At 38.1% G+C, this 17,151-nt stretch overlaps 2 protein-coding genes across 2 annotated transcripts; one reads left to right on the top strand and one right to left on the bottom strand.

The window, feature by feature from the left end:
- The first annotated feature begins 4,638 nt into the window (after positions 1-4,638).
- LOC121802224 lies at positions 4,639-6,676 on the top strand. The gene is made up of 2 exons (XM_042201844.1): positions 4,639-4,815; positions 5,437-6,676. Exon 2 carries the CDS (start codon positions 5,449-5,451, stop codon positions 6,463-6,465), a length of 1,017 nt encoding a protein of 338 aa, XP_042057778.1. The 5' UTR covers positions 4,639-4,815; positions 5,437-5,448; the 3' UTR covers positions 6,466-6,676.
- An 840-nt stretch (positions 6,677-7,516) lies between these two features.
- LOC121802304 (leucine-rich repeat protein 2-like) lies at positions 7,517-9,863 on the bottom strand. The gene is made up of 7 exons (XM_042201942.1): positions 9,658-9,863; positions 9,378-9,510; positions 9,187-9,258; positions 8,563-8,706; positions 8,391-8,462; positions 8,237-8,308; positions 7,517-7,789 (listed from the first exon to the last, which is right to left on the bottom strand). Exons 1-7 carry the CDS (start codon positions 9,737-9,739, stop codon positions 7,720-7,722), a joined length of 645 nt encoding a protein of 214 aa, XP_042057876.1. The 5' UTR covers positions 9,740-9,863; the 3' UTR covers positions 7,517-7,719.
- Positions 9,864-17,151: the final 7,288 nt, after the last annotated feature.

The following is a 17,151-nucleotide window of genomic DNA, read 5'->3' as shown; positions in this document are numbered from 1 at the left end:
AGTACGAAATAGTAGAATAAAGGAAGAAAGATGAAGTATGTTGTATTTTATCAAAAAAGTAAATAACCCAACTATATTACTATAGTATGAATCGTACTTCCATCGTTTGTGAAAAGTATGAACTATTTGCTTATTAGCTTGTCCTGCTATTTGTATCGATTGAGTATTGATGATGAATGAAATACCACTTTTTATGAATTTGCATTAGTCTATTTAATACTACTCATTAAACTAAGCGAATTAAACATATTGTATGAGTATTTTCATCAATTCTTAGATTTGTTGTGGGATCTATTGAAACATCTTGAATAGTGTCATCAGTGTAACAATTTTTTCAATTCTTTATAGAATTAGAAAATAAGGATATAATAAGCAGCTCAATGTACTCGAATCATTATAAAAGCCTACTAATTGATAGTATTTTTTTAAGGAATTTATGTGTATATTTTAGTAGCGTAAATTATAACGATTAAAGCATGCCTGATGCCTTTCAGACTTTCAAACAAATTTTTACGTTTGTCACAGTTTAATTAAATTAATCCTAATATCATAAAGCCAACCACTGCCCAATGGCAACTATTTTTGAGAAATAAATAGTAAAATATTATTACTAGTTTATCTTTATTTTCTTATATAGTATTGACAGCAGCATTTTACTAAATCCAATCCAACAAAACCGTCAGTCATAACCTCTACGCAACAAATAATCAGATTATACAAATCTTTAATTTTGTTTCCATAAATAAACTTCCAACGCTTCAAAAAAAAAAACTACTTTCCATAGTTCCATTCCATGTACTCCTCCTCAATCATGAAAATTTCCATAATGAATTAGACGAACATGAAGGAATTACCGTTGAGGTCTTGCCTTTTGGCATCACCCCTCATCAGGGCTTCTCTTCCTTTCTTCCCAATTAATTGCATATCCGCATCTGGGCTGTTAACAACACCATCCCATCCAACCACCACGTGGATTCGCCCCAAGACGACCTTCTCTCTGCCCTTGAAAGTGCGTTACGTTAGTTGCCGATTGGTCAGATTCGGGGTTCAAGTGTATGAGTTTCGCGATCCACCTTGGCGACGGGATTATAAGTTTTCGTGACTTGATGTTGCTTGATCGGATACGTCGATTCACATTTGGAGAGTCGAGTTTATGTCATGTTTTGTGTTGTGTTTTGGTTAACTGAGATATATGAATATTGTAATGTTGAAATCAAGTTTATATATAGTTCAGCGTATTTATTTCATTGTAATTATTTTATGCAATTCAAGTTTCCATTCTTGACACAAATTCTTAATTAGCAGTACTCCCTCCATTCTAGAGTGGTGGAGTCATTTTCTTTTTTAATAAAAGTTAATATATTTCTTCTCACATTATTCTCTCTTACTTTATTCTTTGTCCATCTATCTCCCTTTTTCCTTTTCTACTTTATTCTTTTCTTACTTAATAATTTTTCTTAATCTCTGTGTCGGAAAGATATGTCTCTACTACTATGGAACGGAGGGAGTATGAACTTTCTAATTTTGGAATAGTGTATAACATATTACCACTAAACATAATTTTATTTACAACTTATACCATTAGACTACACTACTAATGATGTGGAGCCACTCTTCACTAACACCACTTACACTGTCATTTACTTTTTTTTCTCTACTTTACTAATTATACATTAAAATTCGTACCAAATCAAATGTTCATATTTTTCAGGGACGGAGGAAGTATATTTTATAAATATGTTGCAGTTATACAATGAGGATTGAAATGCTATATACCTTATACAGTATGAGCTTCATATGTGAGCATCACTCTCGTTTGACTCGTGTTTAGCGTTGTTCGTTTCGATTTATATATTTAGTTTGATTCTAATACATTAAAAAATGTTATTCATAAAAATCAAAATTCAATTTATCGTTTTATCTATAATTTCAAATAAATTAATAAAATAACAAATCGAGCATTAATTTTTGTGAATTTGTGAAATTAAAATTTTCAATAACATTTTTTAATGTATTAGAATCAAACTAAATATATATAAATCGAAACGAATAACGTTAAACGTGCGTCAAACGACGTCAAACGAAAATGGTGCTCACATAATTAGGTAGCATATCATTCCTCGTTATACAATATACATAGGTAGCATATCATTCCTCGTTATACAATATACATTCCAAAGTTAAAATAGAGGTGCATAAAAAAGTCGAGTCATTAAGTATTAACATATCGTAAATTGTATTATTTCAAACTTATAATAGTAATTAATTTGAGGGGAAAATCCTTTTACGGCATCAGAAGCTCTAATTAGAGTGTCCAGGCGTCGCGCGGCAGAGCTCTAATTAGTGTCCACAATAAGGAGTCGCGGCGCCCTACAGGAGTGGAAACGGAGGGCATCGGGGGGGTTGGACACAGGCGGGCTGACTACTCGATGGGGACGCGGCTATGGGAGAAGGGCTTGGGTGCTGGCTCGCGGCGCCCCAGAAATGTTTTTTTTAACCGCGGCGGTGGGAGAAGGGCTTGTCTACTAAGAGCATCCACAATGGCGCCCGTCCAGACGGACGTTCGGCTGGCGTGCCGGAGTTCTGCACGGGACGTCCGCCATTGTGCAGCGGTGACGCGGATACGGACCTCCACGGCGGACACCGGAGTTCCGCAACGTTCCCGGGACGTCCGTCGCCATGTCCTTGCAGACGTCCGCGCGGACGTCCCGATAATTTTTTTTTCGAAAATTCTATAAATACGGCTCGTTGAACTTCATTTCATTCGCACCACTTGTATTAACGAGTATTTCTATCTTTAAATACTTTTCTTTCGAAGATAAATTGAACACCACGATAGTGATTCCCCCGCCACGAGCGAGTCACAGGGACCGATATTTCCCGTTGGCGGAAGTACCCCAATGTCCGCCACGATGTCCGGAATGGCGGGGATGATGCCCCAACCCCAAATGATGGCGGGGATGATGCCCGGGTACTACAACATGTACCCGTCTTGATATGGGATGATGCCCCAAATGCCCGGGGTGAGTGCCGGAATGACCCCAATGCCAGGGATGATGCATGGAATGCTGGGGATGATGCCGCCCTAGATGATCGGGATGATGATGCTGAGGATGATACAGGGCTCGCCTGTCGCTGCGGGAAGGAGTAGGCAGGGGGTCCCCCAATCACCGGTGGACAATGTCTATCGCCCCTATATGGATTTACTGTCGACGGACAACCCCCCGAGTACTCCTCTCGAGACTCAGTTCACTAGCATCGAGACGTTCTCGTTTGAGGAATTGGGGCTATCTCCGATCCGGGATTCTCCCACAGACGCACCAACGGCGACATGGAGGAGGAGGAGGACAAGGAGAGGGAGGGGCAGGGGATGAGGCACTACCTCGCCTGCGGCGGAGTATGATGGCGAGGAGGTGGCCGCTGAGGTGGGGGGAGGGATCCAGCGGGAAAAAGAGGACCGTCTGGAGCACAGAGGAGTGCATCGCGCTTGCGAATGCGTGGATCAGTGGAGGATCCATATATCGGGGCTAACCAGCATATCGACAGTGGTGGCGTATTAGCCAAAGCTACCTCCAATTCAAGCTGCCAGGGGGGAAGCCTCACAACGGAGAGCAATGCCGGAAACAGTGGGAGCGGCTGAAGAGGCAGCTCAGCCGATTCGTCGGCATTTACACAAACAACCTCCGCTCGGAAACCAGCGGCATGTCTGCCGAGGATATGAAGCTTCTGTCTCACCATAAGTTCATAGACGCTGCGGCGGGCTTCGGAGAATTCAAATGTTGGGAGGTGTATCGTGTGGTGCAGACTTCGGACAAGTTTACTGCGGGTGTTGAATCTGGCTGGCCGAAGCGGACGAAAATCAGCACCTCCGGGGAGTACAGTAGTAGTGCTGGTTCCCACGAACTCCCCCCGCCGAGGTAGAGTTCCCGACACCTTCATCGTCGGCCCGCCGCCGTCGCCCCAAAAGTCCGCGGCCCGGATGGCGAGTGGAAGCGCCAGCGGGTCCGTCGAGGCCCAATCGGCAGCTCCTACCCAAAACGATCCCGAGCTCCCCTCACTCGCCTGCATCGCGCAACGTGAAACCCCGTTACATGCAATGGTTGAATGGCGGACATCGACCGATCGCCATTATATGTCGTCGCTGAAGGATATCATCAATAGTATGCGGCGCGATTTGGGGTTGGGAGACATGGCGGAGAGTGGCGGAGAGGGGACTACCGGCTGGAACGACGAGAGTACTGGCGGCGGGGAATCCGAGGAGTGAGACGACGGTTTTTTTTAACTATGTAATTTTTTTAATAATTATGTATGTTTTTTTTGTACTATGTATGTTTTTTTAAAATAAAGGGGTTGCAATTTCTGCGTATTTGTGTCAAAATTTTAATTCCGTAAATTGTTTAATTTGATGAATTTGTTAATTTTTATTATTATGGGAAGTCCGTCGGGATGTCTTTGGAGATGTCCGTCACTGTGCAGTGGGAAGTCCTTATAACGTGGCAGTGCAGTGGAAAGTCCTTATGACGTGGCAGGAGGTGTTTTTGGGATGTTCGCCGAGATGTCCGCCGGGACATCCGCACCACTGTGGATGCTCTAACGCGGACACTCTAAAAGGAAAAAATAAATTTGAATTAACCAATTATTTCTGTAATTAAAAAAAAAATCTGTAATTGTACCGTGTTTGGTTTTGCTCTGTCCCTAAACTCGGAATTTACGAGAACTCAGAAAATCAGACTTCGGCCGCCGAATAAACAGCCAAAATTGGGACAAACGATCAAGAATACAGCCTCATCGTCGACCTCTGCTCTGCCAAATCAGGTCCAATTTCTCTATCCCTTTCTTGTTCCCTCGAAATTTCAATCCGATTTCTGGGGTATTTCTGTCCGTCGTCGAAATGTGAACTGAGTTGGGCGTTCTGATTCAATAATCGTTGTTTATTTGCAATTTGCTGCTATCCCTAGCTTTTCATTCTAGTTCAATATAATTGGGCACAGAGTTTGATTGTTTTGTCTGTTTTATCTTAATGTCAATGAGGTGGGATTGATTTGCTGACCTCTATTTTTCCTTTTCTTTTTAATTTAAATTTCGACTGCAGTTAATGTTGTAGAATAATTTGTCAAGTGATACACCGAAACCGTTTGCTCTGAAAAGGTTGAGGTTTTTTTGTTCAGGAAATTTGAGAATCTATGATATTAGTATTCATTAAGCAAGGAAAAAATTGATCTTGATTTAATCGCTTGATATAACTTTGATTGAGCTGATCCATGTGTGGGCTGACAGTATTAGCATTATAAAACTGTGGTAATTGATCTTATTTGTTCGTATTCTGTTATGATTTTTGGTGTGAAACTCAATGTCTGGAAAGTGGGGGATTTTTTTGCTACTAATATTTGGTTGTGTGAACGGGCGTAGTGATCGTGATCTGTGGTTTCTGTACAGTTTAAACTGAAAATGGTGGCGAAATTTACTCGTGTGGACACTCTAGAGGTGAAAGATGTTATCTATCAAAGGATTGGACACCAAAGAGCAGATAGGTACTTTGATCAGCTGAAGAGATTTCTAAGTTTGAAGCTTAGCAAAGTTGAGTTTAACAGGAGCTGTGTGCAGACTATTGGGAGGGAGAACGTTTATCTTCACAATAGGCTTATCCGATCCATTGCCCAAAATGCGTGTCAAGCTAGGAATCCACCTCAAAAAGCTCGAAAACAAATTGAAGGACTAAGTGTTAAGGTTGCAAATGGTTACCAGAGGAACTCTCTGCAGTCTCTATATGGTGATGCTTTCCCCCAGTCGCCTCGCAAATGTAGGTCTCCTGTCAGCAGAGATCGCAAGCTGAGGGATCGCCCGAGCCCTCTGTGCCCACTGGGTAGGAGCCCTAGTCTCACTTGTGAAGAAACAGTCACGAGGACTCAAGAACAGCAGAGTGGAACACTAACAGAGTTGCTTTCCCTCTGCAGCAGACCTCCAGTTGATGTCGCCTCAGTGGAAGACGGGGAGGAGGTCGAGCAGTGTGCTGGAAGCCTCGATAGTGGAAGGTGGTGGAGTCCTGTCACTGCTCCTTTTGGTGTCTCAGTTGGCGCTCGTGTGGCTGTTGGTTGCAGCTATAAGGACGGTGCTTGTGCTGAGGCCTGTGAAAATCAAGGGGAGTTGCCTGGTACGGTATCTTTAAGAAGGTGTTTGCAGAAGAAGCTGGCATCAGAGGGAGTAGGGATCTCGCTGGAATGTGCAGACGTGATAAACAACAGCTTGAACGTGTTCTTAAAGCGAATAATTGAGCCATGTTTGTCGATTGCTTCATCCAAGTGTACAGATCTTGGGAGACAATCAAATAAGGCAGTGATGTCTGATAGAGGTAGACGTGTGAGTATACTGGATTTCCGGGTTGCGATGGAATCAAACCCTCGTTTGCTTGGGGCGGATTGGCCCGTCCAGCTCGAGAAGATCTGCCACTACGCCTCCGGGGAGTAAAAAACTCCAGTTTTGAAGATGGTAGTTGCATAGAAGAGTGAGGTTTGCTGGCTTCATATACAGATAGGTTCTAACAGCATTAATTGCTAGGAATGGGGTGTGTTATTTTAGACTTAGATATACCGTTTTTAACATTTCTTTCTCATTATAGAGTTGTATAATTTTTGTGTAAATATATTCTTGTAATGAAAGAAGCATCCATTTGTGGTTATTACTTGCCAAAAAAAGGGCTGCTTTTATGCTTTCAAGATTTAGACCAATTTCATCCATACAAATTTGTAGTTGACAACCCCTCCACATATCCCTGGTCATCCTATCCCTCCTGCAATGACGTATCCAAGAAACGGAACTAGTCGGATAAACCCAGTAAAGTAGGTCGGGACCGATGATAGAAGGCAAAGGCAGTGCGGTGGTCGTTAATGGATATCGAGTAGATGAAAAATGAGAATAAATTTGAATCTCGAATGGATGGGTCGGAGCTGCCATACCATGGGGTCGGCAGCAACTCCAAAGACCGAACTTATTGGAGTTTCCGACCGACGGTGGAGCGGAGAAGAAAGCAACATATTTATGGTGGGTGATGTTAAAAGGGGTTAACAATCGAAAAAAGATGGTAAAAGAGGTTTAACAATCCGCCCAAGTAATTTTATATACTCCTATCCCACATACATGATCAGCTATTATTGTCTTAAATGATTTTTGAATGCATCCATTGCTTTGGATTAATTTGTGAATTTATCAGTCTCGTGACGCAAGACACTACTTATATTTATGATAGTGTGTAAAATATAAATAGGTGCGGGTAGTGTATACATTTAGAAATTTTTTTTGTTAAATATGCAAACTAAAATTCACATTAAACAGTTAAAACTACTATATTTATAAAATGATTCTTTGTATTTTATGTCAAACTAAATAACATCGAAATTGATAAATATCTTCAAAATTAAAATAAGATAGTCTGTATCAAGATCGAAACAGTGAAGCCGATTGCCTGTTTGGGTTCCAAGGAAATTGCAATTATAAGCTGTAAGGTGCTGAGGCCAACTGATGCATAAACTAAGATGAAGGTTTTCATTCATTGCAAACTTACAATCAACTCTCTATCAGCCTATTAATTTTGTATTACTACAAGAGGCAATGCATGTTTTGAATACATATCAACAACATTACATTCAAACAAACAACACCCACTTTGTTTTCTCCTATAATCTTTCTTAAGCTTAAGACAAAGTTATGTTTCTGCATCTCCCTCTAGCATCCAAACTCATAAGCCACCAATCCTTTCAACTCGGGGCCATTGAGTCTGTTGTTGTTAGCAAAACTGCAAAATTTTCCAAATTTCACTCAAAAATACTATTCAACTTGGAATGTGAAGGTAATAGAACACAACTCTATCGTATTCTTGAAAGCAGAGATTATTGTATTTTCTTTTACATGAACAGACGAAATGAGACGATTCATATTAGGACAATCGAGAAAAAGATATCATACGAACCACCAGCAACAACGACCTTCGTTTCTACTTATACGATTGAGTCCATTAAACTGGTGATGAGATTATGGGTTCTTGGATCTTTGCAGACTCCAAAAATGTTAGATTATGGTTCATAATCAATTTTAGTTCTCTACAATATATTACAAGAGCTATATGCTTCAAATGTTTGTTCTAAGTTAATTTCACGGCCAAGAAACACTACCCTTAATAAGAGAGGGATCAACAAGATTCCTAGATTCCTAATTAATAAGGATGGACTGGAAAAGTAAGTACCTTTCCATCGGAAACATCCCAAATGGGCCATCAACCGGTATTGTTCCACAAAGATCATTATTCGAGATATCACTGCAGCCATTCAAGAATTACACATGAGACAGATACTTCAGTCATTTCTCACCATTAAAAGCGCATGAAGAGGTTTACTCACAAGACTTTGAGGTCAGACAGAGTGGCGAATTCCCGCGGTATTGATCCAGTTAGCTTGTTATCATTCAACCGTCTGCAAAGAGAAGAATATAAGTTAGAATGCTTAAACTTTAATCCACAAGAAACTAATCAATTTCACTATTTGATTACAACTACTACAATCTTATACTCACAAAAATCGAAGAGACTTCAAGTTGGCAAAGGACTCGGGTATCTTCCCTTGGAATTTGTTTCCATAGAGATCCATGCTTATGAGCTTTCCCAAATTGCCCAACTCCTTGGGGATTTTCCCTACTATGTTATTTTTGTAAAGCTCCCTGCAGTTGGTGTGAAAATTTCTCTCTTTATTATCACAAACAGTATTTATGAAGACACAAGAACAATAAATCATGCTCAGTTGCAACTTGCAACAAGTTCAACATTAAAATTAGTTGACTAAACAATTTTATGGAGGCATCAAATTGTATATGCAAATAGCTATAGATAATTTAATAGAATGATAGCATTGTTTTTGTAAACTTCCCTGCAATCACTGCTAAAATTTTCTCTTTGTATCATCATCACAACTCACAAGTACTCGTTATAAAGACACAACAACAACAAGCCATGCTCTAAAGAAATCATTAAAATTAGGATCTTTACACACAATTAGTCAAGACAAGAAACAACATAAAGTGACAAGAAATCATCAAATATCAGCCATACTTCCCTCATACAGATGGTCTTTAATTACACAATTCTATGAAGTTTACAAACACAATCAACAAACTAATCAAAGGGTTAAGAAAGAGTATTACAAATACTGCAGGTGCTTGAGTTCACCTAGCTCCGGTCCCAAACTCCCAGAAATGTTGGAATTGCCCAAGTCCCTACCATCATAAAACCAGATTCATTACAAACCGATGATGGTAAACTTGAAAAAGAAAGTAGGAAGAGAGAAAAAGGGAGGAAGGGGAAGAAATGAGGAAGAAGAATAGGAGATGTTTACAAGCGAAGAACGTGGTTGTTGGAATCGCAGGTGACATGAAACCAAGTACAAGGATTCACAAGAGTTGGGTCCCAACTTTGCAGAACATTTGTGGGGTCTGAAAGTCTGCTTCTCAAAGCAGACAGCGCATTTCCTGCGAAACCGAACTAATTAAAAAAAAAAAAAAAAGAGGCAACGCCTTTATGAAAGATTGCAAGTTGATGAATGCAATCAAGAAGAAGGGTATTCCCAAAACTAAAAAAAAATGAGAGAAATGAAATTGAAGAAAGGTTTGAATTACCTTCAGAGTTGGTGGAGAGCGCGGGAGAGAAGGAGAGGAGGATGGGAAGGAAGAAAGAGAGCAAAAGAGAAACAGCAGCCATGAGAGAGAGAGATGAAAAAGGTGGGAATGAAAATGGAAAATGAAATGTTGTGTAATGGTATAAAGAGAGAAGGGTAATGAGTAATGAGTGGGATTATAGGGACAGCAAAGTCAATGTTGGACGAAAACGGGAAAATTGTGAGTGCCATTTCCATTTTCCATGGAGTGAAAATCACGTTTGGGGAAGAAGGGGGGGTGGGGTCCACATTGAATATGAACACAGGTTATTGATGGGGATTGGTCTCAGCGATACAGTACCAACTGGACTGACGAGTGACGACACATTCAACAAATTTTTCCGCACACCTCAATCAACAAATTTATTTCGTGTTGTTTTTGCAATAATTGGAATTATTAGTTGGGTTGATTGTTAAAAAAGTGCGGGATATGGTATGGATCCCACTTATATATTACTCCATCCGTTCCACTTTATGAGTTTTGGTTGAAATATTCCATAAATAATATTAGGCCCCACATTCTATTAACATTTTTCCACTTACATTTTATTATAAAACTAATACTCCCTCCGTCCCCCAATTTGAGTCACTCTTTGACTCGGCACGAGTTTTAAGGAAAAGTTTGAATATGTGGTGTAATAAATGGAGTTAGGTAGTGAAATGTGGGGCCCATTTGACTTTTTGTGTAATAAAGGGTAATTTTGATGTCCAAAAATGGTAAGTGAGAAGAGTGACTCTTATTCGGGGACGGCCCGAAATGGAAAAGAGTGACTCAAATTGGGGGACGGAGGGAGTATAAAAAAGTAGAATTCACACCCACTCTCTTTTTTACCAACTTTCCTTTATATTTCTTAAAACCCGTGTCGAACTCAATCGGGACTCCTAAAATGGGAATGAGGGAGTAGTTTTAAATGAAATGTGAATGGAATGAGTTATTGGAAGGTGGGACTCTATTACCATTTATGCTAAAAGTGAATCGGAATTTCTATTCGTGGACGGACTAAAATAGAAAAATGAGACTCCTATTCGCGGACAGAGGGAGTAATTAATTAGAGTGATTAATAAATTGTCTCATGTGCCTCCCCATTACTTTTAGTGGGAATATCTTTTTGAGTGAACTACAAAAATGATCCCTAAACTATAGGTTTATCTCGTCCATAGTTCCTAGACTTTAAAAATATCGTCAGACATCCCTGGACTAAGAGTTTATCTCAAATTTGGTCTTTTTGCCATTTTTTGATACGAAAATACCTTTTGAAGGATTTGAGTGGTCTTTTTACACTCTTAACATTTTAAATCTAATATTATTTCAGTGATACTAAATCTGATATTATTTTAAAATTTATCATTCTCTTCCCTTTTGTCATCCTTCACTTTGTTTCTTTATTTCAATATTAGATTTAATTTTATAAAATAAAATTTTAAATTTCGATTTTTAAATATTAATAAATTTTTATTAATTATTAAAATTATTAAATAAAAAAACTAATAGTTTTAATTGATATTTGATTGTGTCTAATATTTAATCAATAAGGTATGCAGGCGCCAACTTAGTTTTAATCAATATTTAATAGTTTTAATCATAAGTAGATCATATAACACGATTTATTCTGAAATAAATATGCATCTAATGTAAGACTAATCTATTTTTTATTTGTTTATTTGAAAACAATCAAAACTAACTAGAAAATTTCAACAAAAATACTCCTATATAAAATTTGTAGTAGTGTCAAATTTTTAATCAACTTCATAATATTTAATCACAAGCAAATATAATAATCGAACGAAGGCTAAATAGAATAGCTATTATTTTTCCATCATGATTAATATTATTTTTCACTACTTCTTCAATGTAACTGAATATTATATTAAATAACAAAAATTAATAGTTTTAATCAATATTTATAGTATCCATGAATTAATAGTTTTAATTGAAAAAATTTATTGATATTTAAAAATCTAAATTTAAAATTTAATTTTATAAAAGTAAATCTAATATTGAAATAAAGAAACAAAGTGAAGGATGGCAAAAGGGAAGAAGAATGATAATTTTGAAATAATATCAAATTTAGTGCATCACTGAAATAATATAAAATTTAAAATGTTAAAAGTGTAAAAAGACCAAATTGCCTAAATGCTCAGAAGGGTATTTTCGTATCGAAAAATGACAAAATGACCAAATTTTAGATGAACCCTTAGTGCAGGGATGTCTGACGATATTTTTAAAGTCCAGGGACAATGGGTGATATAAACTCATAGTCCATGGATCATTTTGCAGTTCACTCTATCTTTTTTGGTCCATGAACTTTGTCAAAGTATCATTTTAGGTTCATGAACTTTAAAAATATCATTTGAGGTCCGTCGACTATGAGTTAATATCAATCGAAGTACTTTTTACTATTTTCAAGTTTTTTTCAGACGAAAATACCCTCGATACCTTTAAGGTACATATTTTTAATAAACTTATCACATACTCATATTTTTTTAGAAATATAGTTAATATATATTTTTGACAAATTTTCTAAATATAATTTGACCTTCAATATTATCACTTAATTTTGTGACATGCAAGAAAAGTTCCTTCTACATATAATTAAAGACCTTCTACATATAATTAAAGACTTTTAAAATATTTTTGAGGTATGGATATTCATAAAAATTAATGTCATAGTCAATAGAATACTTGAACATTGGTAAATATTTTTACTATATATTTTTGACTGTATACTTTTGACAATATATTAATATTCAAGTATTGTCTATTGACGGTGACATTAATTTTTACGAGTATCCATATCTCAAAAATATTTTAAAATTCTTTAATTATAAAAAGTTGTAGAAGGAACTTTTCTTGCATATCACAAAATTAAGTGATAATATTAAAGGTCAAATTATATTTAGAAAATTCATCAAAAAAATGTATATAGTAAAGATATTTATAAAAAACATGAGTATGTGATAAGTTTATTAAAACTATGTGCCATTTAAGGTATTGAGGGCATTTTCATCCGAAAAACTTGGAAATAGTAAAAAAATACTTTGATTGATATTAACCTATAGTTGATGGACCTCAAATGATATTTTCAAAGTTCGTTGACATAAATTACTTTGATAAAGTTCGTGGACAAAAAAATATGTTCCCTTAGGGGTGGCAAATTGTGCGTGTCGGGTCGTTATCGTGTCGACACGATAACGACACGAACACGATAACAACAAACACGAACACGACCCGTTAAGAAAACTTCAAACACGAACACGACCCGCTACCCTCAGACACGAACCCATTAACGACATGAACCACTTCGGGTCAACACGACACGATAACAACACGTACATGAGATGACACGATAACGACTCGATAACAACATGACCTTATAACGGTTAAACCTATTAAAAACATCCAATTGCTAATTAAAAAATCTGATCTAAACATTAAAACATCAATAATTTCTTAGTAACAAAATCCAATAAAAATCAAACAAAATCCAACAAAAATCCAACAAAATTTAACAAAAATAAAAATAATAAGAATTAATAATATTATAATATTATTTCTTAACGGATAACACGAACCCAACACTAACACGACACGAAATTTTCGTGTCCTTAACAGGTCGATCCGATAAGGACACGGACCCAATAAGCTCTGACCCAAACCCATTAATTTCGTGTCGGTTCGTGTCGTGTTATCGTGTCGTGTCAAAAATTGCGAGGCCTATGTTCCCTCCTACTTTAAATAGATAAAAATAAGTAAATAATGATGGAACACGATGTTCACAATTGCAGTCGTCTATGTCTGAATAAGCTCACATTTAAGTCAATTCCACTGTTATTACGGAAATGTATATTCCTACAATTTTGATAGTACTATATTCTAATCATACAAGTATTTAATTTCAGATGACGGTTTAGTAATTCAATATCATAGAAGTATTACTACTGTTATCTTATTATTAAGGAAGAAAAGTTTTTTAAAATAGGAAGTAACTAATTTTATAAGACCAACAAAAATTGAAATAATTTCGGGTGGAACATCACACCGAAATTTTGTTTTTGAATATTCACTTCAAACGTGTTTCTGTGAAGAAAGAATTATAAGATAAAGAATTGCATGACGCCAACTTGCTATGAGAAACTAGCTTGCAGTCACAGGAAGACTGCATTCGCTATTCCTCTTCTCTAAAAATAGGTAAGCATAGCTGAAGCATTTTAATTATCCTGTTTAGATAAGGTTACTGTTGAGAAAATCGGGTAATTTTCTCTCAAATAGTGAAATGAACCGATTCAGTAATTTCAGAGTTAACCTAATGGGGTCCACTCATAAAATTACTTCTCCAAATAAATTCTTTGGAAAGACTGGCGGGGACACTGTCCCTCTTAAATACCAGATTCCTAACATAATTTATCAGTCGGTGTATTTATCACAATATAAAAACACCCAAAAGAACCGTACAAAACACTACTACCAAACCCGCAAATAATATTGAATACAATATCCCAACAGAAAATAAACCCAGAAATAAATGCGAAACAAAATAAACAATAAAGAAAGAACACGCCCGAGACTTTGATAACGGAGTTCGGCCAAATTGCCTACGTCTCTGAGCACCCTCTGCAGAGCCCGCTTATATATAGACGGAGAAGAGAATACAATATTAAAGGATGATTAACATAATGGGGGTGAGCTCCTTTTATAGGAAGCCACACCCCCAAACTACCTACTCCCCACCGATGTGGGATGGCAAAATTTTGCCAAACTTCAACAAATCTCCACCTTGGCAAAATTTCAATTCCCACCGAACACGAATCTTCTCCACCAAAACAAACGACTCGCGGTGCTTTCATATTGGCGCAGTCAAGTGCCAGCTCCAAATCGCAGAACATTAACCAAGTCCAAACAATGTTCAAACTTGGTTCTCGTCACAACCTTAGTCAACATATCTGCAGGATTCTCCAAAGTTGGAACCTTTCTGATGACAATTTCTTCTTCTTCGAGATTTCCCGCACAAAATGATAGCGAACATCAATGTGCTTCGTCCTGGCATGAAAGACCTGATTCTTTGCTAAATGAATAGCACTTTGGCTGTCAGAATATACTTCAAGTTGTTTCTGACCAACACCTAATTCTTTCAGCAACCCATGAAGCCAAATTGCCTCATTCACAGCTTCAGTAATGACCATGTACTCTGCCTCTGTTGTAGACAAAGCTACCGTTGACTGCAAGGTAGACTTCCAACTAACTGGCGCACTCGCTAAAGTGAACAAATAGCCAGTAGTAGATCTTCGCTTATCCAAATCACCAGCATAGTCGGAATCACAATATCCAACGGCAAAATGACCAAGTGATTTATCATGCTTAAACAACAAACCAATATCTACAGTATCTTTGATATACCGCAGAATCCATTTCACAGCTTGCCAATGACCCTTTCCTGGATCATGCATGTATCTGCTCACAATACCAACGACCTGTGAAATGTCTGGTCTTGTACACACCATTGCATACATCAAGCTTCCAACTGCGTTAGCATAGGGAACTTTTGCCATATATCCTCGCTCATCTTCCGTATTTGGAGATAACTGAGAACTAAGTTTCAAATGAGGAGCAAGTGGGGTACTTACAGGTTTGGAATCATCATTTATACCAAAACGTTGTAGTACTTTGGTCAAATACTGCTTCTGTGTCAGCCAAAGCTTGCCTCCTTCTCTATCTCTTGTTATCTCCATGCCGAGAATCTTCTTGGCTTCCCCCAAATCCTTCATCTCGAACTCTTTACTCAATTGAGCCTTCAATTTGTCGACTTCAACTTGGCTCTTTGATGCTATCAGCATATCATCAACGTATAAGAGTAGGTAGATGTAGGAACCATCTTGAAGTCTGCGCAAATACACACAGTGGTCGTATTTGCTTCTTGTGTACATCTGATCCTTCATAAACTTGTCAAACCGTTTGTACCACTGTCTTGAAGACTGCTTCAATCCGTACAGCGATTTGTTCAACTTGCAAACCCAATTTTCTTTACCAGCAACCTTGAATCCCTCCGGTTGGGTCATATAGATTTCCTCCTTCAGATCACCGTGTAAAAACGCGGTCTTCACATCAAGTTGAGCTAGCTCCAAATTCAACTGCGCTACCAAAGCCAACAAAATTCTAATTGAGGAATGTTTAACAACAGGAGAAAATACGTCATTGTAATCAATTCCCTCCTTCTAGGCGTAGCCTTTAGCTACCAATCTTGCTTTGTAGCGAACATCATCTTTGTTAGGAAATCCTTCTTTCTTTACAAAAACTCATTTACATCCAATTGCCTTCCTGCCTTTCGGCAATGGCATCAGCTTCCACGTGTTGTTCTTCTGAGGAGATTGCATCTCTTCTTCCAAAGCATCTTTCCAACCATCGCTTTCTGAACTTTCAATAGCTTTCGAAAAGATACATGGAACATCATCAACAACTGGAAGCGCATATGCTACCATATCCGCAAATCGAGCAGGTTTCTTATTTTCCCGTCTCGTTCGCCTGACTGCAATTGGCTCTGATTGCTGCGAAGGTTCTTGGGGTGGAACCTCTTCATCATCTAACTCTTCTTCTTCCGTAGGAGAGTCATTTGTGGTGTTCGTAGTTGGGATCACAACTGCTTCTTCGAACTCCACCTGCTTCGGTATATACTCCATCTACTGTGAAGTATCACTACTATTTGGATTTACCTTATTCAACATGGATGATTCATCAAAGGTAACATCCCTACTTACAATCGTCTTCTTAGACTCCAAACGCCATAACCGATATCCTTTAACACCAGCACTGAAACCCATAAACAAAGCCTTCTTTGCACGTGGATCCAATTTTGACTCAGTCACATGATAATATGCAATAGAACCAAAAATACGCAAAGAATCATAATCAGTTGCAGGTTTACCGGACCATACCTCTATAGGAGTCTTGCCATCAATGGCAGAACATGGCAAACGATTGACAATGTGTTGAGCGTATGTGATGGCCTCAGCCCAAAATTTCCTGTCTAGCCCAGCATTAGACAACATACAACGAACTTTCTCCAATAGTGTTCGATTCATACGCTCTGACACTCCATTCTGCTGTGGTGTATTTCTCACTGTGAAGTGTCGAACTATGCCACACTCCTGGCATACATCTTGGAAAGGATCACTCTTGTATTCTCCACCGTTGTTAGATCGGAGAACCTTGATCTTCCTCCCCATCTGATTTTCAACTTAAGCTTTCCATTTCAGAAAAATCCCAAGGACTTCATTTTTGCTCTTCATAGTGTACACACAAACTCTCCTTGAAAAATCATCAACAAAGGTGACAAAATAGTGTCTACCCCCAAGTGACGGAGTCTTGGCAGGTCCCCACACATCTGAGTGCATGTAATCCAGAATTCCCTTCGTATTATGGATTGAAGTGCCAAATTTCACTCTTCGCTGTTTTCCCAGAATA

Source organism: Salvia splendens, chromosome 5 (assembly GCF_004379255.2).
Source record: "Salvia splendens isolate huo1 chromosome 5, SspV2, whole genome shotgun sequence".
In the NCBI taxonomy this organism is placed as follows: Eukaryota; Viridiplantae; Streptophyta; class Magnoliopsida; order Lamiales; family Lamiaceae; genus Salvia; species Salvia splendens.
The sequence above is the reverse complement of the archived record's forward strand: the minus strand, read 5'-3'. Positions and strand labels throughout refer to the sequence as shown.